General features: G+C 38.8%; 1 protein-coding gene across 1 annotated transcript in view; it reads right to left on the bottom strand.

The window, feature by feature from the left end:
• Positions 1-25734, bottom strand: part of FBXO22 (F-box protein 22) — a 59481-nt gene that overhangs the window by 28117 nt on the left and 5630 nt on the right. The window contains exons 3-4 of the mRNA XM_049852858.1: positions 18385-18472; positions 17008-17103 (exon numbers count right to left, since the gene is read on the bottom strand). Coding sequence (XP_049708815.1) covers positions 17008-17103; positions 18385-18472 — 184 coding nt within the window. The remainder of the gene's footprint in view (positions 1-17007; positions 17104-18384; positions 18473-25734) is intronic.

Genomic DNA, 25734 nt, shown 5'->3' on the forward strand with positions numbered 1-25734 from the left:
AAACAAACAAATTAAGATTAATTAAAAAAAAAAATACACATAACAGGGAATCATGGAAGTCAATAGGTAAAAGATCACAATAATCAAAAAGAGGGACTAAATACAGGAGGCATTGAACTGCCATATGGAGAGTGATACAAGGCGATATAGAACAATACAAGTTAGGTTTTTACTTAGAAAAATAGGGGTATATAATGAGGTAACCACAAAAAGGTATAACAACTCTATAACTCAAGACAAAAACCAAGAAAAACGTAACGACTCAACTAACATAAAGTCAAACACTATGAAAGTGAGGATCTCACAATTTACTAAGAAAAACGCCTCAGCACAAAAAAGTATGTGGAAAAATGAAATTGTCAACAACACACATAAAAAGGCATCAAAATGACAGCACTAAAAACTTATTTATCTATAATTACCCTGAATGTAAATGGACTAAATGCACCAATAAAGAGACAGAGAGTCACAGACTGGATAAAGAAACACGATCCATCTATATGCTGCCTACAAGAGACACACCTTAGACTTAGAGACACAAACAAACTAAAACTCAAAGGATGGAAAAAAATATATCAAGCAAACAATAAGCAAAAAAGAAGAGGAGTAGCAATATTAATTTCTGACAAAATAGACTTTAGACTTAAATCCACTACAAAGGATAAAGAAGGACACTATATAATGATAAAAGGGACAATTGATCAGGAAGACATAACCATATTAAATATTTATGCACCCAATGACAGGGCTGCAAGATATATAAATCAAATTTTAACAGAACTGAAAAGTGAGATAGATACCTCCACAATTATAGTAGGAGACTTCAACACACCACTTTCGGAGAAGGACAGGACATCCAGTAAGAAGCTCAACAGAGACACGGAAGATCTAATTACAACAATCAACCAACTTGACCTCATTGACTTATACAGAACTCTCCACCCAACTGCTGCAAAATATACTTTTTTTTCTAGCGCACATGGAACATTCTCTAGAATAGACCACATATTAGGGCATAAAACAAACGTTTGCAGAGTCCAAAACATCGAAATATTACAAAGCATCTTCTCAGACCACAAGGCAATAAAACTAGAGATCAATAACAGAAAAACGAGGGAAAAGAAATCAAATACTTGGAAAATGAACAATACCCTCCTGAAAAAAGACTGGGTTATAGAAGACATCAAGGAGGGAATAAGGAAATTCATAGAAAGCAACGAGAATGAAAATACTTCCTATCAAAACCTCTGGGACACAGCAAAAGCAGTGCTCAGAGGTCAAATTATATCAATAAATGCACACATACAAAAAGAAGAAAGAGCCAAAATCAGAGAACTGTCCCTACAACTTGAACAAATAGAAAGTGAGCAACAAAAGAATCCATCAGGCACCAGAAGAAAACAAATAATAAAAATTAGAGCTGAACTAAATGAATTAGAGAACAGAAAAACAATTGAAAGAATTAACAAAGCCAAAAGCTGGTTCTTTGAAAAAATTAACAAAATTGATAAACCATTGGCTAGACTGACTAAAGAAATACAGGAAAGGAAACAAATAACCCGAATAAGAAATGAGAAGGACCACATTACAACAGAACCAAATGAAATTAAAAGAATCATTTCAGATTATTATGAAAAATTGTACTCTAACAAATTTGAAAACCTAGAAGAAATGGATGAATTCCTGGAAAAACACTACCTACTTAAACTAACACATTCAGAAGTAGAACAACTAAATAGACCCATAACAAAAAAAGAGATTGAAACGGTAATCAAAAAACTCCCAACAAAAAAAAGTCCCGGCCCGGACGGCTTCACTGCAGAGTTCTACCAAATTTTCAGAGAAGAGTTAACACCACTACTACTAAAGGTATTCCAAAGCATAGAAAATGACGGAATACTACCCAACTCATTCTATGAAGCCACCATCTCCCTGATACCAAAACCAGGTAAAGACATTACAAAAAAAGAAAATTATAGACCTATATCCCTCATGAACATAGATGCAAAAATCCTCAACAAAATTCTAGCCAATAGAATCCAACGACACATCAAAAAAATAATTCACCCTGATCAAGTGGGATTTATACCAGGTATGCAAGGCTGGTTTAATATCAGAAAAACCATTAATGTAATCCATCACATAAATAAAACAAAAGACAAAAACCACATGATCTTATCAATTGATGCAGAAAAGGCATTTGACAAAGTCCAACACCCATTCATGATAAAAACTCTTACCAAAATAGGAATTGAAGGAAAATTCCTCAACATAATAAAGGGCATCTATGCAAAGCCAACAGCCAATATCACTCTAAATGGAGAGAACCTGAAAGCATTTCCCTTGAGAACGGGAACCAGACAAGGATGCCCTTTATCACCGCTCTTATTCAACATCGTGTTGGAAGTCTTAGCCAGGGCAATCAGGCTAGACAAAGAAATAAAAGGTATCCGGATTGGCAAGGAAGAAGTAAAGTTATCACTATTTGCAGATGACATGATTATATACACAGAAAACCCTAAGGAATCCTCCAGAAAACTACTGAAACTAATAGAAGAGTTTGGCAGAGTCTCAGGTTATAAAATAAACATACAAAAATCACTTGGATTCCTCTACATCAACAAAAAGAACACCGAAGAGGAAATAACCAAATCAATACCATTCACAGTAGCCCCCAAGAAGATAAGATACTTAGGAATAAATCTTACCAAGGATGTAAAAGACCTATACAAAGAAAACTACAAAGCTCTACTACAAGAAATTCAAAAGGACATACTTAAGTGGAAAAACATACCTTGCTCATGGATAGGAAGACTTAACATAGTAAAAATGTCTATTCTACCAAAAGCCATCTATACATTTAACGCACTTCCGATCCAAATTCCAATGTCATATTTTAAGGGGATAGAGAAACAAATCACCAATTTCATATGGAAGGGAAAGAAGCCCCGGATAAGCAAAGCACTACTGAAAAAGAAGAAGAAAGTGGGAGGCCTCACCTTACCTGACTTCAGAACCTATTATACAGCCACAGTAGTCAAAACAGCCTGGTATTGGTACAACAACAGACACATAGACCAATGGAACAGAATTGAGAACCCAGACATAGATCCATCCACGTATGAGCAGCTGATATTTGACAAAGGACCAGTGTCAATTAACTGGGGAAAAGATAGCCTTTTTAACAAATGGTGCTGGCATAACTGGATATCCATTTGCAAAAAAATGAAACAGGACCCATACCTCACACCATGCACAAAAACTAACTCCAACTGGATCAAAGACCTAAACATAAAGACTAAAACGATAAAGATCATGGAAGAAAAAATTGGGACAACCCTAGGAGCCCTAATACAAGGTATAAACAGAATACAAAACATTACCAAAAATGATGAAGAGAAACCCGATAACTGGGAGCTCCTAAAAATCAAACACCTATGCTCATCTAAAGACTTCACCAAAAGAGTAAAAAGACCACCTACAGATTGGGAAAGAATTTTCAGCTATGACATCTCCGACCAGCGCCTGATCTCTAAAATCAACATGGTTCTGTCAAAACTCAACCACAAAAAGACAAACAACCCAATCAAGAAGTGGGCAAAGGATATGAACACACATTTCTCTAAAGAAGATATTCAGGCAGCCAACAGATACATGAGAAAATGCTCTCGATCATTAGCCATTAGAGAAATGCAAATTAAAACTACGATGAGATTCCATCTCACACCAGCAAGGCTGGCATTAATCCAAAAAACACAAAATAATAAATGTTGGAGAGGCTGCGGAGAGATTGGAACTCTCATACACTGCTGGTGGGAATGTAAAATGGTACAACCACTTTGGAAATCTATCTGGCGTTATCTTAAACAGTTAGAAATAGAACTACCATACAACCCAGAAATCCCACTCCTCGGAATATACCCTAGAGATACAAGAGCCTTCATACAAACAGATATATGCACACCCATGTTTATTGCAGCTCTGTTTACAATAGCAAAAAGTTGGAAGCAACCAAGGTGTCCATCAACGGATGAATGGGTAAATAAATTGTGGTATATTCACACAATGGAATACTACGCATCGATAAAGAACAGTGACGAATCTCTGAAACATTTCATAACATGGAGGAACCTGGAAGGCATTATGCTGAGCGAAATGAGTCAGAGGCAAAAGGACAAATATTGTATAAGACCACTATTATAAGATCTTGAGAAATAGTAAACCTGAGAAGAACACATACTTTTGTGGTTACGAGGTGGGGAGGGAGGGAGGGTGGGAGAGGGTTTTTTATTGATTAATCAGTAGATAAGAACTGCTTTAGGTGAAGGGAAAGACAACACTCAATACATGGAAGGTCAGCTCAATTGGACTGGACCAAAAGCAAAGAAGTTTCCGGGATAAAATGAATGCTACAAAGCTCAGCGGAGCAAGCGCGGGGGTCTGGGGAACATGGTTTGCGGGGACTTCTAAGTCAATTGGCAAAATAATTCTACTATGAAATCATTCTGCATCCCACTTTGAAATGTGGCGTCTGGGGTCTTAAATGCTAACAAGCGGCCATCTAAGATTCATCAATTGGTCTCAACCCACCTGGAGCAAAGGAAAATGAAGAACACCAAGCCCACATGACAACTAAGAGCCCAAGAGACAGAAAGGGCCACATGAACCAGAAACCTACATCATCCTGAGACCAGAAGAACTAGTTGGTGCCCGGCCACAATCGATGACTGCCCTGACAGGGAGCTCAGCAGAGGACCCCTGAGGGAGCAGGAGAGCAGTGGGATGCAGACCCCAAATTCTCATAAGAAGACCAAACTTAATGGTCTGACTGAGACTGGAGGAATCCCGGTGGCCATGCTCCCCAGACCTTCTGTTGACACAGGACAGGAACCATCCCTGAAGAAAACTCATCAGACATGAAAGGGACTGGTCAGCGGGTGGGAGAGAGACGCTGATGAAGAGTGAGCTAATTATATCAGGGGGACACTTGAGATTGTGTTGGCAACTCTTGTCTGGAGGGGGGATGGGAGGATAGAGAGAGAGGGAAGCTGGCAAAATTGTCAAGAAAGGAGAGACTGAAAGGGCTGACTCAAGACGGGGAGAGTAAGTGGGAGTAGGGAGTGAGATGTATGTAAACTTATATGTGACAGACTGATTGGATTTGTAAACGTTCACTTGAAGCTTAATAAAAGTTATTATAAAAAAAAAAAAAAAAAAGAAGCATGGGCCAAAATCAATACCTCAACTCAACAACTTGAACAGAAAAAGAGCAGCAGAAGAAGCCCACGGCTGCCAGAATAAAGGAAATAATAAAGATTAGAGCAGAAAAACAATTAAAACAACAAGACTAGAAGCTCATTCTTTGAAAGCATCAATAAAATCGACAAACTGGCCAAGTTGACAAAAGAAAAAAGGAGAAGGTGCAAATAACCCAAATAAGAAATGAGATGAGCAACATCACAACAGAATCAACTGAAATAAAAAGGATTGTAACAGAATACTATGAAAAATTATACTCCAAATTTGAAAACCTAGAGGAAATGGACAAATTCCCAGAAACACACTACCACCCTTAACCAACACAAACTGAGGGAGAAAATCTGAACAGACCCATAACAAAAGACGAAATTGAAGAGGTCATTAAATGCCCTGGCCCAGACAATTTCACTGGAGGATTCTACCAAATATTCAAAGAACTACCACAGTCATACTCGGAAGCCAGCATAACCCTGATACCAAAGCCAGGCAAAGATACTACTAAAAGGAATTACGGACCAATATTAGCCACAAACAGTGACATAAAAATTCTCAACAAAATTCAAACCAATATAGTCCAAAAGCATGTTAAAAAAAAAAAAAATGACTAAGTGGGGTTCATACCAAGAATGCAAGGATGGTTCAACATTAGAAAATCAATCAACATAATCTACCGCATAAATAAAACAAAGGAAAAGAATCACATGATCATCTCAATCAAAGCAGAAAAGGCATTTAATAAAGTCCAACACCCATTCCCGATAAAAACTCTCAGCAAAATAGGAATAAAAGGGAAATAACATAATTAAGGGCATATGCACAAAGCCAACAGGTACTATAATTCTCAGTGGAGACTGAAACCTCCAAGAACGAGACAAGGATACCTTTTACCACCACTCTTACTCGATATTGTACTGCATGTCCTAGCCAGAGCAATAAGACAAGAAAGGGGAATTAAAGATCATACAAATTGGAAATGAAGAAGTAAAATTATCCCCATTCACAGATGATATGATCCTATACATAGAAAATCAGAGAAAATTCACAAGAAAGCTACTGAAACTAATAAGAGGATTTAGCAAAGTGGCAGGGTACAAGATCATCATACAAAAGCCAGTTGGATTCTTCTACACTAACAAAGAGTACCCTGAAAAGGAAATCAGGAAAAAAAATACCATTTACAATACCTCCTCAAACGATAAAATATTAGGAATAAACATTTAACTAGAATGCAAAACCTAAAAAAGGGGGGAAAAAAAACCCAAACCTGCTGTCAATGAGTCAATTCCAATTCATAGTAACTACTGCAAGAAACCAAGAGATCTCCATAAATGGAAAAACATACCATGCTCATGGATAAGAAGACTTAACATTGTGAAAATGTCAACACTGCCCAAAAGAATCTATAGATACAATGCAATCCCAATCCAAATTTCAACAACATTCTTTAATGACATGGAAAAACTAATCACCAACTTCATATTGAAAGAGTCCCCAGGTAAGTCAAACATTACTGAAAAAGAACAAAGTAGGAGGCTTCATACTACCCGATCTCAGAACCTACTAATAAGCCACAGTAGTCAAAACTGCCTGGTACCAGTACAACGTCAGACACACAGAACAACGGAACAGAATTAGGACCCTAGAAATAAACCCATCCACCTATGAACACCTGATCTTTGACAAAGGGATGAAGTCCATTAAATGGGGAAGAGACTGTTTCTTTAACAAAAGGTGCTAGCACAACTGGATATCCATTTGAAGAAAAATGAAACAGGATTCATACCTTGCCCCATACACAAAAACTAACTCAAAATGGATCGACGACCTCAATGTAAAACCTAAAACTATTAAGTTCATAAAAGAAAATATAGGGACAATACTAGGGACCCTAATACATAAACAGAATATCAAGGGTGACCCTAATACCTCGTAGCATGTTTTTCTCCTTTTCAAAATGGGCTATAGAAACCTCGACATAGCTAACGCCATGATGATACTCTGTAACCTGTAAGTTTTTTTGCTTGGCATTTTGTACACTCTTACTTTCAATGTCCTTTTTTATTGAACCAGCTGCACCGGTCTCTTTCCAAAGGGGGGCAGGGCCTTCTCAGCTCTTACGGTCTTGGTATTCCTCCTTTTCTTTGTTCTCTTGGGAGATGGCCTTCAGCCTGCAAGGCGGCAGCTAGGAAGCCTACCTGGCGCTTTTGGTCTATAACTTTCTTCTTGCTCCTTATCTCAGTTAGAATAAACCTGGCAGGCCAGTTCCCCCAGCCGAGTCCAGATGTCCAGCATTTCTTGTAGTTGTTTTGTGATTTATACTCATCCGACCATCTGTGGGCTACGTGTCTGAAGACACTACGTAACCCTCACAAAAGTGATACATAAGCTCTGATGCAGAAATTGCCTTTTCTGCATTGCTGCTGATCTTCCCGTTGGTGTCACCTCCGAGTAAACTTTCTCTCTCTCTTTCTGACTTGGAGTACGTTTCATTGGCTCAACTCCTCGAGGGCACGGACCCCAGTTGGGTAACACAAGCATAACTAAAAATGCACCAACTCCCGAAGATAAACTAGATGACTGGGACCTCCTGAAAATTAAATACTTATGCTTATCAAAAGACTTTTCCAAGAGAGTAAAAAGAGAACATAAAGACTTGGAAAAAATCTTTGGCAATGACATACCTAATAAAGGTTTAACCTCGAAAATATACAGAAAACTTCAATAACTCAACAATAAAGACAAGCAACGCAATCACAAAATGGGCAAAGAACGTGAACAGACACTTCACCGAAGAGGACATTCAGGTGGCCAACAAATAAATGAAAAGATGCTTGTGCAATCATTAGCCATCAAAACCACACAGAGACATCATCGCACCCCTGCAGGAATGACACTGATCAAAAATTCAGAAAACAATAAATGATGGCAAGGTTGTAGGGAGATGGGAACTTTCACATACTGCTGGTAGGAATGTAAAATGGTACAACCACTACAAAAAAACAATATGGCGCTTCCTTAAAAAGCTAGAAATAGAAATAACATATGATCCAGCAATCCCACTCCTAGAATATATCCTACAGAAATAAGCCATCACACAAATAGACATACGCACATCCATGTCCATTGCAGCATCATTCACAACAGTGAAAAGACAGAAACTGCCTAAATGTCCATCAAGAGATGAATGGATAAACAAACTGTGGTACATACACACGATGGAATACTATACAACAACAAATAACAATGATGAGTCTACAAAACACCTCACAAAATGGATGAATCTGGAGGACAGTATGCTTAGTGAAATTAAGTCAATCACGAAAGGAGAAATACTGTGTGAGACTAGTATTTTAAAAACTCAAGATAAGGTTTGCACACAGAAAGAAATAATCTTTGATGGTTATGAGGGAGGGGAGGAGAAATCACTAACTAGATAGTATACAAGTGTTAACTCTGGTGAAGGAAAAGACAACACGCAGTATAGGGGAAGTCAGTACAGCCTGACCAACAGAAAGGAAGACACTTAGAAGAATTCCCGGGGTCTGGGGTGAGACAACCACAGTAAATACCACAGCATATACAACCCTACACAACAGTAAAAACAAATAATAACCTATAAGCAGACATACACGCAGATACATATGCTGAACAGGGGAAGGAGGGCATATAGGAGCATATCAATACCAAAAAAAAAAAAAAACAAACCCATTGCCATCGAGTTGATTCAAATCACAACAACACTATAGGACAGAGTAGAACTGCCCCACAAGGTTTCCAAGGAGTGGCCACCAACCTTTTGGTTAGCAGCCAAGCTCTTAACCACTGCGTCACCAGGGCTCCACAGGAGTATACTCACATGCATATATAGGTTAGGCTGTGGATATTTTTATGTATAACATATTTGTATGTACAACATATTATTCATATATGTAATAAAGCACAAAGGGGGCACAGTCACAGAAGCTTCCTGGACACATCCCAACACCCTGACGGACCAACTTACTGGTGCTAAGGGCTGAGGCCCTGTGTTTCGGAGGACATCTAGGTGAACTGGCATAACACAGTTCTTAAGGAAAGTGTTTTTTCATTCAACTTCAGTGAGCAGCACCTTTCGTCTTAAAAGCTTGTGAGCAGCCATCTGAGATACATCTACCGGTCCGATTCCCTCCAGGGCAAATGAGAATGAAGAAAACCAAAGACACAAGGAAAATATTAGTCCGAAGCGCTAATGGACCACATGAACCATAGCCTCCAACAGCCTGAACCCAGAAGAAATAGATGGTGCCCGGCTACACCAACAACTGCTCTGACAGGGATCACAATAGATGGTCCTTGACAGAATGAGACAAAAACGCAGAACAAAATTCAAATTCACAAAAAAGACCAGACTTCCTGGTCTGACAGAAATGGGAGGAACTCTTGAGACACCATTCTAACTCAGAACTGAAGCCACTCTCAAAGTTCACCTTTCAGCCAAAGATTAGACAGGCCTATATAACAAATGGAGCCCTGGTGACACAACGGTTAAGAGCTCGGCTGCTAACCAAAAGGCTGGCAGTTCGAATCCAGCACCTGCTCCTTGGAAACCCTGTGGGAGTTAGACTCTCCACTATGAGTTGGAATTGACTCCATGGCACTGGGTGTGGTTTTTTTTTTTTTTTTAACATGTATGTAGCAAACAATAACACACATGAGGAATGTGCTTCTTAGATCAATCAAGTATACGAGACCAAATGGGCAACAACTGGCCAAAAGCAAAGATGAGAAGGCAGGAAGGGACAGGAAAACTGGACGAATGGAAATGGGGAACCCAGGGTAGAAAGGGGGAGAGTGTTGAAACACTGTGGGGATTGCAACCATGTCACGATATAATCTGTGTATAAATTTTTTAATAAGAAACTAATTTGCTTGGTAAACTTTCACCTAAAGCACAATTAAAAAAAAAAATTAAAAAGTTGGGCAGTAGTAAATGGGCTGTCACAGAAATTCCACTTCAAAAAATTTATCCTAAAGAAGTTGAACAATTATATAAAGTATATACATACACAAGTACTTTTATCACAGAACTCTTAACAGAAAATAAAAACAAATGCCCTACCAAACATAAATAAAAAAATTATATTTATACAATAGGAAAAAAAAAAAGGTGCTGTCAGGTCAATTCCAACTCACACTGACCCTACAGAACAGAGAGCTGCCCCATAGGGTTTCCAAGGAGTGGCCGATGGATTCGAACTGCCGATCTTTCGGTTAGCAGCCAAGTTCTTAACCACTGCACCACCAAGGCTCCACAATATGACATAGCTATTATAAATGATGACAGTTGTATGTTTATTGATGTGGATATATGTCCGTAATACGCTGTGAAGTTCTGAGGTTTTTTTTAATTTTCGCTGTTGTTAAAAATATACGCAGACACACATATACCAATTCAACTATCTCTATATGTACAATTCAGTGACACTGATTACATTCTTCGAATTGTGCAACCATTCTCAGCCTCCTTTTCTGAGTTGTTCCCCTCATATTAACATAAACTCACTGCCTTCCCCAAGGTTCCTACCTAATCTTTCAAGTTGCTGTTATCAATTTGATCCCATACAGATTAAGATTTTAAAAGAGCACAACGCTCAAGGCAGACATTCTTTACTATTTAAGCTGAACTATTGTTTCCTTTTAAGAGGACTTCAGTGGGATATGTTTGGTTTAAGGTTTAAAGATTACCTCAGGGCAAAAGTTTCAGGGATTCATCCGGCCTCCATACTCTAGAAAGTCTCAAGGCCATGAGAATTTGAAATTCTGTTTTGCATTTTTGCCCTTTTGATCAGGACTTGTGTATAGAATCTTTGATCAAAATATTCAGTAATGGTAGCCAGGCACCATCTAGTTCTTCTAGTCTCATAGCAAAGGGTGCAGTTGTTCACGAGGCAATTAGCCACATAGTCCATTTCCTCCTCCTATTCCTGACTCTCCTTCTTCCTCTGTTGATCCAGGCAAACAGAGACCAATTCCCTGGATGGACGCTTGCAAGCTTTAAGACCCCAGGTACTACGAATGAACTAGGAGGTAGAACAGGAGCTCTAAACATGTCACTGGGCCAATTACCATATTTTTACACAAATAACGCGTGCCTTCTGCATTTGTTTGCTTGCCTTGCCACCCCCCCCCACAAAAGGTATTTTCATAAGCGCACTATGCTAATCTTTTTTACAGCAACAAGCGGAAAAGAACTGGCATGGCAGCACTTGCGAGAGTGGCTCGAAGGGTGAGGGTACAGCTAGCAAACAAATACAGAAGGCGCACGTTATCTGCATAAAAATCTGGTAACTGGGACATTACCATATGAAGCCACGACCCTAAGCTTCCAATCCCATGGGGTATGTGGTTGTACACAAGCAGCCTCAGCAGCTACTATTTCTGGTTATTGCTGTAAATATATCTATCACAAAACTTTTGCCAAGTCAGCTTTTTACAGGTGTAAAACTTATTGATAGTGATTACACTAATCAGCTGTGCAACCCTACCACTAATCAGTGCAATTTTTCCATTACTGTAAACCATAAGCAATAATCCCTCTTCCCTCTCCCTCCCACCTGGTAACCACTAATAAACTTTGGTCTCTAGACATTCGTTTGTTCTTCTCATTTTGTATAAGTAAGTCCATACAATATCTGCCATTTTGTGATTAACGTGCTTCATTCAGCATAATGTCTTCAGGCTCCATCCACACTGTAGCATGTATCATGACTTAATTTCTCCTAGTGGCTGAGTAGTATCCCATTTTGTTTATCCATTCATCCGCTGATGGGCACTTAGGTTGTTTCCACCTTTTGGCTATTGTGAATAATGCTGCAGTGAACACTGGTGTGCAAGTATCTGCTTGTGCTGTGAAGTTCTTTAATGGTAGGTTATAAGTCAATAGAAAATCACATTCTTATATATACAGACACACGTATTTTCCATGTACAAGTAGTCCCCAACTTAAAATGTATTCGAGTTACAATAAACCGCACTTACGACCATCTGGTTTTTTTTTTTTGTATGTCTTATTGTTAGTAATATGTACTACATCCAAAAAATAAAAAAACCAAACCTGTTGCCATCAAGCCGATTCTGAGTCATAGTGATCTTACAGGACAGAGTAGAACTGCCCCATAGGGTTTTCAAGGAGCAGCTGGTGGCCCTTTTGGTTAGCAGCCGAGCTCTCACCCACTGCACCACAAGGGTTCCATGTACTACATACAATGTTAAAATATATCTCTCAGTTTATACATAATGTTTCCAACTCCCCCAAAAATAAAGATCAGATTTTAAAGATACTGATAATAAAATGCAATAATTATGAAAACTAAAAAAAAAAAAAAAAATGAGGTATTCAATTTACGTCAGAACTGATTTACGATGGATTTGTTGGAATGGAACCCTATCGTAAATTGGGGACTATCTGTATAATGCTACATATTGAAAGTCTGACAGGTTATGCATTAAGATATTAACACAGTGGTTAACTCTTGGTGCTCAAAGGTGCTTATTTTTTTATTTTTTGCTTATCTGTATCTTCTAATTTTTCTTTAACAATAAATGACTATTACTAGTTTAAAAAAGAAGAAAACTGTGGAATCAACCCCAATCCCACGTAATACATTTGGACTCAATAACATAAAAATAAAATTTGGAAGTTTCTTATAAGGCGCCTTCCTTCCATAGAAGTATCAAGACAAAAAAAAAAAGAAATTTTAAGCATGTCTGTAGCAGGCCTCAAGCCAATCTGAATTAAAATAACAGGCTTTTCCAAAGGACTAAAGGACCACCTAAACCACAGACTCCACCAGCCTGATCCTGGAAGTACTAGATGGTGCCTGGCTACCACTGATGACCGCCCTGAGAGGAACATGTGAGAGAGTCCCAGACAGAGCAGGGGAAAAAAGTAAAACAGAACTCAAGTTCACAGGAAAAGACCAGACTTAATGGTCTAACAGAGACTGGAGGAACCCCGACACTATGGAAGGCCCCTGGACTCACTGTTAACCCAGAACTGAAACCACTCGCAAAGCCTAGTCTTCAGACAAAGATTGAACAGAACTATACAACAACAAATAATACATGTGAGAAATGTGCTTCTTAGTTCAATCAGGTATATGAGACCAAATGGGCACTTTCTGTCCAAAACCAGAATGAGAAGGCAGAAAGTGACAGGAACTGGCTGAATGGACATGGAGAGCCCGGGGTGGAAGGGGGGAATGTGTTGTCACCTTATGAGGGTTGCAACTAATGTCACAAAACAATATGCATATAAACTTTTGTATGAGAAATTATCTTGAGGTGTAAACTTTCAACTAAGCAGAATAAATAAAATAAGCTTTTTGGTAGAAACTGACTCTAAAGTGTACATGAAAATGCTGATTCTAAAAATACTGATTCTAAAATATACATAAAAATGCAAAGGACCTAGAACAGCCAAAAGAATGCTGAAAAAGAATAAAGTTGGAACACTCACACTACTTCATTCCAAGACCCATTATATAGCTACAGTAATCAAGATGATGTGGTATTATCATAAAGATAGACAAATAGATCAATGGAACAGAATAAAACTCAGAAACTCCCACATACATATATGGTCAATTATTTTGACAAAGGTGCCAAGACTATTTAATGGGGGAAAAAAGGTCTTCATGGGAATAACTAGATAAACACATGGGGGAAAAGAAATCAACTCTGAACCCTTACTTTACACCATACACAAAAATTAATTCAAGTTGGATCATAGAACTAAATGTAAAAGTTAAAACTATACAGTTTCTAGAAGACAATATAAGAGAATATCTTTGTGACCTTATGGTAGGCAAAGATTTCTTAGAAAGCACATAAAATACATCAACCACAAAACGACAATACCGATGAACTGAATTTAACCAAATAAAAATTTCCTCTTCATTAAAAAAAAGAAAAGACAAGTCACATGCAGCATCATCTACCCTAAGACCAGAAGAACTAGATGGTGCCAAGCTACCACTACTGTCTGTTCTGTTCACAGTCACAATAGACGGATCCTGATAGAATGGGAGAAAAATGTGGAACAGAATTCAAATTCTTAAAGTCCAGACTTACAGGACCAGTTGAGACTGAGGAATTTCCCAAGAATATTTCCCCAAGATAGCCTTTAAACTCTGAACCAAAACTATCCCAAGGTTACCTTTTAGCTAAGTAAGAGTGGCTTATAAAATAAAGAATATCACCCATGAGTATTGTACTTCTTTAAAAAATCATTTACCTGAGACCAAAGAGTCAATAATCACTCTAAAACAAAGATGAGAAGGTAAGGGGACAGGGAAACCAGATTACTGGAAACAGAACAACCAGAAGAGAATTAGTGAGAATGCTCACACATTGTGAAAAATGTGTCCAATGTCCCTGAAAGTTTGTGTAGCAATTGTTAAATGGGAACCTAACCTGCTGTGTAAACTCTCACCAAAAACACAGTTAAAAAAATTTAAACATACAGTTGATATATAACCGAGCAATTACACTCCTAAATATACACCCAAGACAAATGAAAACATGTTCACACAAAGACATGTACACAAATGTTTACAGCAACATTATTCATGATACTAAAAAGTAACATAAACTGCCCAAATGCCCATCAACCAGTAAATGAATAAATAAAATACAGTATATCCCCATAATGGAATATTACTCAGTAACAAAAATAAATTAAATACTGATATATGCTACAAGGAAAAAAGAAAAAAAAAAGTGAAGGGAAGGACAACACACAATACAGGGGAAGTCACTACAACTGGACTAAACCAAAAGCTGAGAAGTTTCCAGAACACAACTAAACACCTCGAGGGACAGAGCAGCAGGGGCAGGGGTCTGGGGACCATGATTTCGGGGGACATCTAGGTCAACTGGCATAACAAAGTTTATTAAGAAAACGTACTGCATCCCACTTTGGTGCGTGGCATCTGGGGTCTTAAAAGCTTTCGAGCAGCCATCTAAGATATATCAACTGGTCCCAATCCATCTGGCACAAAGGAGAATAAAGAACACCAAAAACACATGGAAAATATCAGCTCAAGAGACAAAAGGGCCACATAAACTAGAGACTCCATCAGCCTGAGACCAGAAGAACTAGATGGTGGCCAGCTGCCACCAATGACAGCCCTGACAGAAAACACAACAGAGAGTCCCTGACAGGGCAGAAGAAAGGTAGAGAGCAGAACTCAAATTCACATAAGGAAGACCAGACTTAATGGTCTAGCTGAGACAAGAGGAACCCCAGAAGACATGATCCCTGGCCTCTCTGTTAACCCAGAACTAAAACCATTCCCGAATCCAACTCTTCAGACAAAGATTAGAGTGGACTATATAAAACATAAAATAACGCTCGTGAAGAGCATGCTTCTTAGTTCAAGTAAACACACAAGACTAAATGGGCAGCTCCTGTTCAGAGGTGGGATGAGAAGGCAGAAAGGGAAAGGAGCTGGTTGAATGGACATGGAAAACCTGGGGTGGGAAGGGGGAGTGTGCTGTCACATTATAGAGATTGCAATTAAGGTTACATATCAATATATGTATGAATTTTTTTAATGAGAAATTAACTTGAGCTGTAAACTTTCACCTAAAACACAATAAAAAAAAAAAAAAAAGACAAGTCACAGGCTAGGAGAAAATATTTTCAACACCTACACCTAACAACTTGTACTCAAACATATAAAAAACTCTAATACTGCATTAATAAAAAGACAAAACAATCCATTTAAAAAACTACTGGAAGTCTTAGACACTTCATAAAAGTAGATACACAAGCAGTCAATAAGCACATGAAATGGTTATTAGAGAAATTCATTAGTCATTAAAGAAACTCAAATTAAAATCACTATAAGATGCCTCTTCATACCTACTAGGATGGCTAAAGTTAAAAAGACTCGACGCTAAGTTACACTCACAAATTGCTGATGTAAAATAGTACAACTTTGGAAAACTGTTTGACAGCTTCTTATAAAGTTAGTTACACTCACAAATTGCTGATGAGTGTAAAATAGTACAACTTTGGAAAACTGTTTGACAGTTTCTTATGAAATTAAATACATACCAATCCTAAGACCCAGAAATTCCACTTCTTGGTAATTATCCAAGAAAAATGAAAATATACATCCAAAAAAAGACTTACAGAAAAATGTCCCACCAGCTTCATTCACAACAGCCCAAAACTGAAAACAATCAAAATATTCTTTAAAAGGAGAATGGATAAGCAAATATTGATTTTTTTATATACTGCTACTCAAGAAACTGAAAAAAAAGAATGAACGACTGACACAAACAACATGGATGAATCTCAAAACAAAACATTTTTGTTGAAAGTTTATATTGAGTGAAAGAAGCCAAGACACAAAAAGAACGCACATCGTATGGTTCCATTTACATGGCATTTAACAACAGACAAACATAGATATCAGAACAGGGGTTTTCTATGGCAGGGACGGGCAGACAGGATAAGGATGGGAAAGACATGCATTATATTTGGTTTATATACGTAGCCTTCAGATTTCAAATATTAACCACTGTAACCTAAGAACATTAATATAAGTCAAATATAATACCATGGTAAATATGACTAATTTCACTGTGTCCTGGATGGCCAAAAATGTGAATATACTTTTAAGCTAGAAATAAATCATCAATCTGTACAACCCCACATTAATGCCAGACATGAAATTATCAAGTTGGTATTACTCTCACCTACAATCCCTGGAGTAACAATCCCAAGGACTTGGCACTGCTTTGGAAATAGCTTCTCAAGGGCAAATGCTGTTTCCATACTAGTTCTTTTCCTTGCTGTAATAATACAGTAACAAAATTACTAAATGTTATTCACATAAGGTCAAAGTTGACAATGTAAAAAGGAAAGCAAATATTGTACAATCTTTAAATCATCTGACACCACAAAGCTTTACAAGAAAATCTAAAGACTCTGTTTAAACTTTTCCCCCCTTTTTGGCTTCTAATTTATATTTCAAATTCTAAAATTGACTGTTAGCACCACTAGTTTGCCTTTGTTCATATACTGCTTTTGCCCCATTGATGTCAAATGTAGCAGCAGCAACCACATTTTAGACTTCCTCTTGTACCTTTCTGTTCAGCTAATACTACAACATAACTACTTGGCTACATAAACAGTCAACACATACCTTGGGACATTTAGTCTGGTTTTTCCCTCAGCAAATCAAGGAGAATGCATGATATCGATATCTATAGATAATTTTGGTAAATGTGGCACCATAGTTCAAACACAATAAAAGGCTCAAATAGCCAAAGACATAATTGTTGTTTTAATAATAAAAAGTACCTGGAGGATTTAAAAAAAAACCCTTATGAAGGATGTTTCAGTTGTACTACAGTTCAAAAAATTAACCTTTAGCACAAAAAGGGTTCCTCAAGATTCAAATATAGATTCATTCATGCATACCACAGGGGGTAGGCCTAAAGCCTCAGAAAGTCGGTAATTCTCAGGACTAGTACAGTATTTGCAGCCCTGGTGGCACAGTGTTAAACGTTCCACTGCTAACTAAAAGGCTAGCAGTCTAAATCCACCAGCTTTTTCTGGAAACCGTATGGGGCAGTTCTACTCTGTCCTATAGTGCTCCTATGAGTTGGAATTGACTCGATGGCAATGTGTTTGGTTTTGGTAACATATTTAACTCTATATAGGAAGTACACAGGAGTCCTGGTGGCGCACTGGTTAAGAACTCAGCTGCTAACCAAAAAGCCAGCATTTTGAATCCACCAGCCACTCCTTGGAAATCCTACGGGGCAGTTCTAATCTGTCCTATAGGGTCGCTATGAGTCAGAATCAACTTGACGGGAACGGGTTTGGTTTTTTTCCTTTTAGAAGGCACATAACCCAAAAACCAAACCAAACCCAGTGCTGTCAAGTCGATTCGGACTCATAGCCACCCTACAGGACAGAGCAGAACTACCCCCATAGAGTTTCCAAGGAGCGCCTGGCGGATTCGAACTGCCGACCCTTTGGTTAGCAGCCATAGCACTTAACCACTACGCCACCAAGGTTTCCAGAAGGTATATAAGGAAACAAAAATTTTTTCTTCTGATATTTACCTCTCTTGTGGCCACGACACTCTTCCAGACTAATAAAGGTTTCTGAATCAGCCATGTAGAGAACCGTCTGTGGTAAGATATGAACATTCTGCAAAGAAAAAAAAATTAGAATTGGATCAAATGAATCTGTTGAGTGCTCTCGTGGTCCCTAAAGCATCTCCCTGGCACAAACTGCAGTTGCCCTACCTACCTTCAGGTCAACGTTAGCACTCTAAACCCATCCACTTCTGATTCACTTTTCATTCATTCTCTTTCATTTTCTGCTAATTCAATTACTGAGTGCCTATTATTCACCTTGAAGACTAAGGTGTGCCTGACCCAAGCCATGGTTTTCAATTACCTCACCAGCAAAAGCTGCACAATGAATAACAAAGACCGAAGAAGTGCGATGTCAGCAAAGAATACTGAATATACTATGGACCACCAAAAGAACAAACAAATCTGTCTTGGAAGAAGTACAACCAGAATGCTCCTTAGAAGCATGGATGGCAAGACTATGCCTCACATACTCTGGACATGTTATCCGGAGGGATCAGTCTCTGGAGAAGGACATTATGCTTGGTAAAGTAGGTTAACGAAAAAGAGGGAGACCCTCAACAGAATGGACTTACACAGTGGCTACAACAATGGGTTTAAGCACAATGACAATTTTGAGGATGGCATAGAACTGGGCAGTGTTTTGTTCTGTTGTACCCAGGGTCGCTATGAGTCGGAAATGACTCAACGGCACCTAACAACAACAACAAATTATTCCTTCAAAGGACTCCTGATAGTGCAATGGCTAACTGCTTGGCTGCTTACCAAAAGGTTAGCCGTTCAAACCCACCAGCGACTCCAAAGAAGAGACCTGGTGATCTGCTCCCTTAAAAATTACAGCCTAGGAAACCCTACAGGGCAGTTCTACTCTGTCATATTGAGTTGATAAGAATCAGAACTGACTCAATGGCACACAAGTAGGACACATTCTAGTCCCCCAAAAATTCATTTTCATAGTGATAACAATTTAGGCTCCTAAACCAAAAAAAAAAAACACCAAGTACCAGCAAAAGATGTCACCTGCTTTATTTGAACAGGCATCATGATAACAGAAATATCTCACCAACAGAGGAAAGGTAAACGGGCTGTCACTCGTCATCTCATTGCCTATAAAACTGAATATTCCAGGCCTGCATTTCTGGCCTTCCCCACTAGTTTCCTGCAAGGCCATCAGCTCACTTCTATCTAGTCACACCCATTTCTGCATATGTCTTCCTGCTATTTTCTTTCTGCATTTAAAGATTGTTTTCCTCAAGAGTCATCTTATGTGCTGCTTCCTTTAGCAAACCTTTCCTAGACTGCCTCAGTACTCCGAACTCTCATCATGGTTCACCCCTTACATCGCAGTCATTCTTATTTGTGCCCTGTATCCCCTTAGGAGCTGGACTTGGTCAGACTTCCATTAACTTCACATTATAGGCAAGTGGCATAGCAGCTGATTGGAAGCAAAGGGTAATGATATTTTTACTTCTAAGCCGGTCATTGTCAAAGATTTTTACTATAAGAATGTAATTAAGTACTTAACATACAGTGAAACCTCAATGTTGGTTAAACAAACAAAAAAAGTTGATCCATTATAATTTGGGGGAATGTTAAAATGTTTCAGAGTAGACTTATAGACAATTCTCAGAAAAGTTAGGAGGTAGATTAAGGCCTATAGATATGGTTTCCTTGGCCCCACACAGCATTTTCAAAAAATGTAAACTGACTGCCAGCATTTAAAATGCCACAGAATTTTTACATAAAATAGGATTTCTAGATTCTTTTGAAAAACTAGACATTCTGACAATGCTTGGACTGCATACCTCTTGACTGGGGCTGAACGGAGGCAGGTACTCTCAAGTTTGCCACAGCCCTACCACTCCCTATTAGGCTACCCTGCTTGATCTTCCAAGTCATTTGAGTCTGTGATGCCTGATGTAGCGAGTTAAGGAGAAAGAATTCAAGAGATTTAGGTCTTAGTACTGATTCTACCTACCACAATCTAGCAGAATAACCTTCAGGAAGCTTTTAGACCTTAGGTTTCCCGTTCTTAAATGAAGGTTGGAAGTCTTATCCTGAGGTTTTATGATTCTCTTTTTTGGCACCCACAAAAAAACAACTGCTGAGTTTCTCTTCCTAATTCTCACTAGAAGCAGTGACAATGATAAGTAATCTTCAAAATGAAAATGTTCTCAAAATATAACAATGTAAGACAACTAGGACCTCATTCCATTATTCCAGGACATTACAAATGGCAAGATGTTTTATAAAACTTTTAATGGATTTGAAAATATTTCTAATAAAAAAGTTAAAGCAAGTATGCACTCAAAAGAATTGAAAGCAGGAACAGACAGACTTGTACACCAACGTTCATTTGAGCACTAGTCAAACAGCCAAAAGAGGCAAAAGCTAAGTACTTGGGTTTATTTTACCATGCCCCCAGCTCCCAAGCCAGCTTCAGTGGCTGTCGATTTCCCTGGGCCTGAGACAGGTCCTGCTGTGTGCTCTGAGCCATTCTCCTCGCCTTGGAGAAGGAATGAATTCACAATTGGGGGAAAAGATAATCTGCCAGCTCCACTAACTTGGGGAGCTCAGGACAGAAGCAGCTCCTGTCCAGCCACAAATGGTCCGCAGACTTTGAATACCGTTACTCCCTGCACGGACCTGTGTGGGCCCATCTCAGGAGAATAGGCCCTCGTTGGCAGACTGCAACTGTTTCAGCTGTGTGGTAGAGAGGTGGTGTTTGATGTTTGGCACCACTTTGCCTATTCAACAGGGTCCTCACCTACCAACATCAAGGGCCTAAGGGCTGGTGGCTCCACTCACGTCACTTAGTCAGCCCCCAGAGAGGTCTAAGAATAAGTGATACCTCCCAGTCCTTACAACCAAAAACACTGGGTGTCCACGGTCCGGCTGCAGAACACCACCTGTGCACTCTAGGGAACAGGGATGCATCTTCCTCACAGGCACTTGAGGGATGCTTGTCAGCCCCCTGCCTTGTTCAGAACGTGACCCCCTGCTACAACGACATACCTGTGCCTACACCAATCACCCCTGCCCCTCTAAGACTGTAGGACAGAGCCCGTACCACACGCTTGATAACAACTACCTGGATACCTGAGCTAAATCAGTACAAGAAAAGCGAATGGACTCCTAGGCTCATATACCTGGTAACAGCTCTAGCCATCTGATGACAGGACGTTAGAGCATGAAAGGCGAAAATAATCAAGCTAGCTCACTCAAGCAGCTTATTTGGGCACATGAAAACGAAACAGGCAAGAAACTGGAATACAGAAAGCAAATATAAAATAAATTAACTTACAGATGGCTCAGAGACAACCAAAAAAAAAAAACCCAAACCCAATGCCATCATGTTGATTCCAACTCACAGCGACCCTACAGACAACAGTCAATATCAAATCACACGAAGAAGCAGACCATGATCACTTCAACAAGCTCTCAAAACAAAGAATCAAGGAATCTTCCAGATGAAGGTATATTCCTGGAATTGCCAGATACAGAATACAAAAGATTAATATACAGAACTCTTCAAGACATCAGAAATGAGATCAGGCAAAACGCAGAACAAGCCAAGGAACATACAGATAAAACAGTTCAAGAAATTAAAAAGGTTATTCAAGAACATAATGAAATATTTAACAGCCTGCAAGAATCCTTAGAGAGACAGCAATCAGAAATTCAGAAGACTAACAATAAAATTACAGAATTAGACAACTCAGAAGAAAGTCAGGAGAGCAGAATTGAGGAAATGGAAGGCAGAGTTGCTGAGATTGAAAATAAAACACTTGGCGCCAATATATTCAAAGAAAAATCAGATAAAAGAATTTAAAAAAATGAAGAAACCCGAAGAATCATGTGGGACTCTATCAAGAGAAATAACCTACGAGTGTTTGCAGTAACAGAACAGGGAGGGATAACAGAAGATACAGAGAATTGTTAAAGATTTGTTGGCAGAAAACTTCCCTGATATTGTGAAAGATGAGACACTATCTATCCAAGATGCTCATCGAACTCCACAAAAGGTAGACCTCAAAAGAAAGTCACCAAGACATACTACAATCAAACTTGCCAGAACCAAATGCAAAGACGGAATTTTAAGAGTGGCTAGGGATAAACGAAAAGTCACCTACAAAGTATAGTCAATAAGAACAAACTCGGACTACTTGGCAGAAACCATGCAGGCAAGGAGGCAATGGGATGACTTATATAAAACACTGAAGGAAAAAAACTGCCAGCCACGAATCATATATCCAGCAAAACTGTCTCTCAAATATGACGGTGAAATTAGGACATTTCCAGATAAACAGAAGTTTAGGGAATTTGTAAAAACCTAACCAAAACTACAAGAAACACAATAGTCGAAAGATGTGAACAACTTAAATGTCCATTAACAGATGAATGGATAAACGAAATGTGATATATACATACGATGGAATCTTATTCAGCCTTTTTATAAAGAAAAATCAAATTCTAATACATGCCACAACATTGATAAACCTTGAAAACATACTGAGTGAAATAAGTCAGTCACAAAAGGACAAATACTGTGTGATTCCACTTACATGAAATAGCAAATATACAGAGATAAAAACTTATTAGTGGTTAGTTATCGAGGTGAGAGGGAGCGGGAAAGAGGGAATCACTGCTTAGGGGGAACTGAGTTCCTGTTAAAAGTGGCAGAATAATATGGAAACTGATAGAGGAGGTGGTTGCACAATACGAGGAATTTAATTGTTACTGAATAACACACGCAAAAATTGAGCTGGCATCTTTTTAACTGTACTTTAAATAAAGGTTTACGGAGCAAATTTGTTTCCCATTCAATAGTTTATACACAAATTGTTCCATGACATTGATCGCATTCTCCACTACATGTTAGCACTCTCGCCATTACCACCCTGAGTCCCCCACTTCCATTTGTCTGGTTTTCCTGCCCATTCCTGCCTTTTCATCTTCGCTTTTGTGCAGATGTTGCCCTTTTGGTTTCATATAGTGATTGTCCTAAGAAGCACTTTTCTTGTGGGTGTTACTATTTATTTTACAGGCCTATCATTTGGCTGAAAGGTCATCTCCGAGGTTGGCTTCAGTTCCAAGTTAAAAAGGTGCTTATATAAGCCATAGTCTTAGGGATCCCACCAGTCTCTCTCAGACCAGTAAATCTGGTCTTCTTTACCAATATGAATTTTGTTCTACTCCCCCCCGCCCCCCTCGCTCTAAACGACACCTTCTATTGTGATCCTGGTTAGAGTGGTCAGTATTGGTAGCCAGGCGCTATCCAGTTCTTCTGGTCTCAGGCTAGCAGAGACTGTGTTTCCTGTGGTCCATTAGTCCTTTGGAATAATTGTTTCCTCATGTCTTAGGTTTTCTTCACTTTACCTTGCTCCAGACGGAAAAAGACCAATAATTGTATCTTAGATGGCTGATCGCAAGCTTTTAAAACCCCAAAAGCTACTTACCAAAGTAGGCTGTATGAGCTATGTTATGCCAGTTGACTGACCTAGATATCCCAAGACAGTGACTCTGTCCCACAAGGTTTGGTTATGTCCAATATGTCTCCAACGACCATGCCCCTTGTGCCTTCTATTATGTATATGAATTTACATGCTGTGCATACAAATATTTAGAAATATCCACAGCCAAACCTATATACGCATGTACTCATACACCCTCCCACACCTATTCAGCATACATAGCTACCTATGTATCCACTCAAAAATTGTTATTACTGTTGTTGCAGGACTGTTATACTTATCATCATCGTCTTTTATTCCTGCGTACCTCTCAGTGTCTTCTCTTCCCTTGGTCACATTGTGCTGACTTCCCCCATATTGTGTACCATCTTTCCCTTCACCAAAGCGAACATGTGCCTACCATATTGTGTACCATCTTTCTCTTCACCAAAGCTAACATGTGCCTACCCTCCAGCTAGTGATTTTCCCTCCCTCCCCCTCCCACCTCTGGTAACCATCAAAGAATGTTTATTTCTGTATGTAAACCTTTCCTTGGCTGTTCATAATAGTGGTCTCATACCTTATTTGTCCTTTTGTGACTGACTTATTCCACTCAGCATAATGTCCTTCAGATTGATTCATGCTGTGAGATGTTTCACGGATTCATTATTACTCTTCATCATTACGTAGTATTGCATCGTGTGTATGTACCACAGTTTGTTTATCCATTCATCCATCGATGGGCATTTAGGTTGTCTCCATCTTTCTATTACTGTGAATAAAGCTGCAATGAATGTGGATGTGCATATGTCTATTCTTGTCACAGTTCTTATTTTTCTAGGATACATTCCTAGGAGTAGGATTGCTGGATCATACATTTCTATTTCTAGCTTTTTAAGGAAGCACCGTGCTTTCTTCCATAGTGGTCGTACCATTTTACATTCCCACCAGCAGTGTGTAAGAGGTCCAATCACAATCTCATCAACTTTTGTTGTTTTCTGTTTCTTTGAACAATGCCATTATTGCTGGGTGAGATGGCATCTCAGTGTAATTCTGACTTGCATTTCTCCAATGGCTAATGATAGCAAGCATCTCTTCGTGTGTCTTTTGGCCACCAGAATGTCTTCTTTCATAAACTGTTCAAATGTTTTTGTTATGTATTTTTACTACAATTAAAAAAAAAAAGCAACCAACATCACAAAACAATTTGTATATAAATTTTTAATGAGAAAATAATCTGTGCTGTAAACTTTCACCTAAATCACAATTAAAAAAAAAAAAATTCCTGGGTATATACTCAGAAGACTCGAAAGTAGAGACTCAAAAAGAAACTTGTATACCAATGTTCATTGCAGCACTGTTCTCAATACCCAAAAGGTAGAAACAACCTAAATGCCCATTAACAGATGAATGGAAAAACAAAATGTAGTACATACACACAATGGAATACTACTTGGCCAGTTAAAAAAGGAGAAGTAAAATCTTGATACATGCTACAGTATGGATACAGCTTGAAGACATTACCCAAAAAAACCAAACCCGTGCTGTCCAGTCAATTCTGAACCATAGCGATCCTACAGGACAGAACAGAACTGCCCCATAGAGTTTCCAAGGAGTGCCTGGTGGATGTGAACTGCTGACCTTCTGGTTAGCAGCCGTAGCACTTAACCACTATGCCCCCAAGGTTTCCATGATATTAGGCTCAGTGAAATAAGCCAATCACAAAAGGGCAAATATTATATGACCTCACTTATTTAAAAAAACAAGAAAAGGCCAATGTATACAGAACAAAGTTTATTAGTAGTTACCAGAGGTGGGAGGGAGAGAGAAAAAGGAGGTGTCATGGATTGAATTGTGTCCC

This window comes from Elephas maximus, chromosome 13, assembly GCF_024166365.1.
Source record: "Elephas maximus indicus isolate mEleMax1 chromosome 13, mEleMax1 primary haplotype, whole genome shotgun sequence".
Lineage (NCBI taxonomy): Eukaryota > Metazoa > Chordata > Mammalia > Proboscidea > Elephantidae > Elephas > Elephas maximus.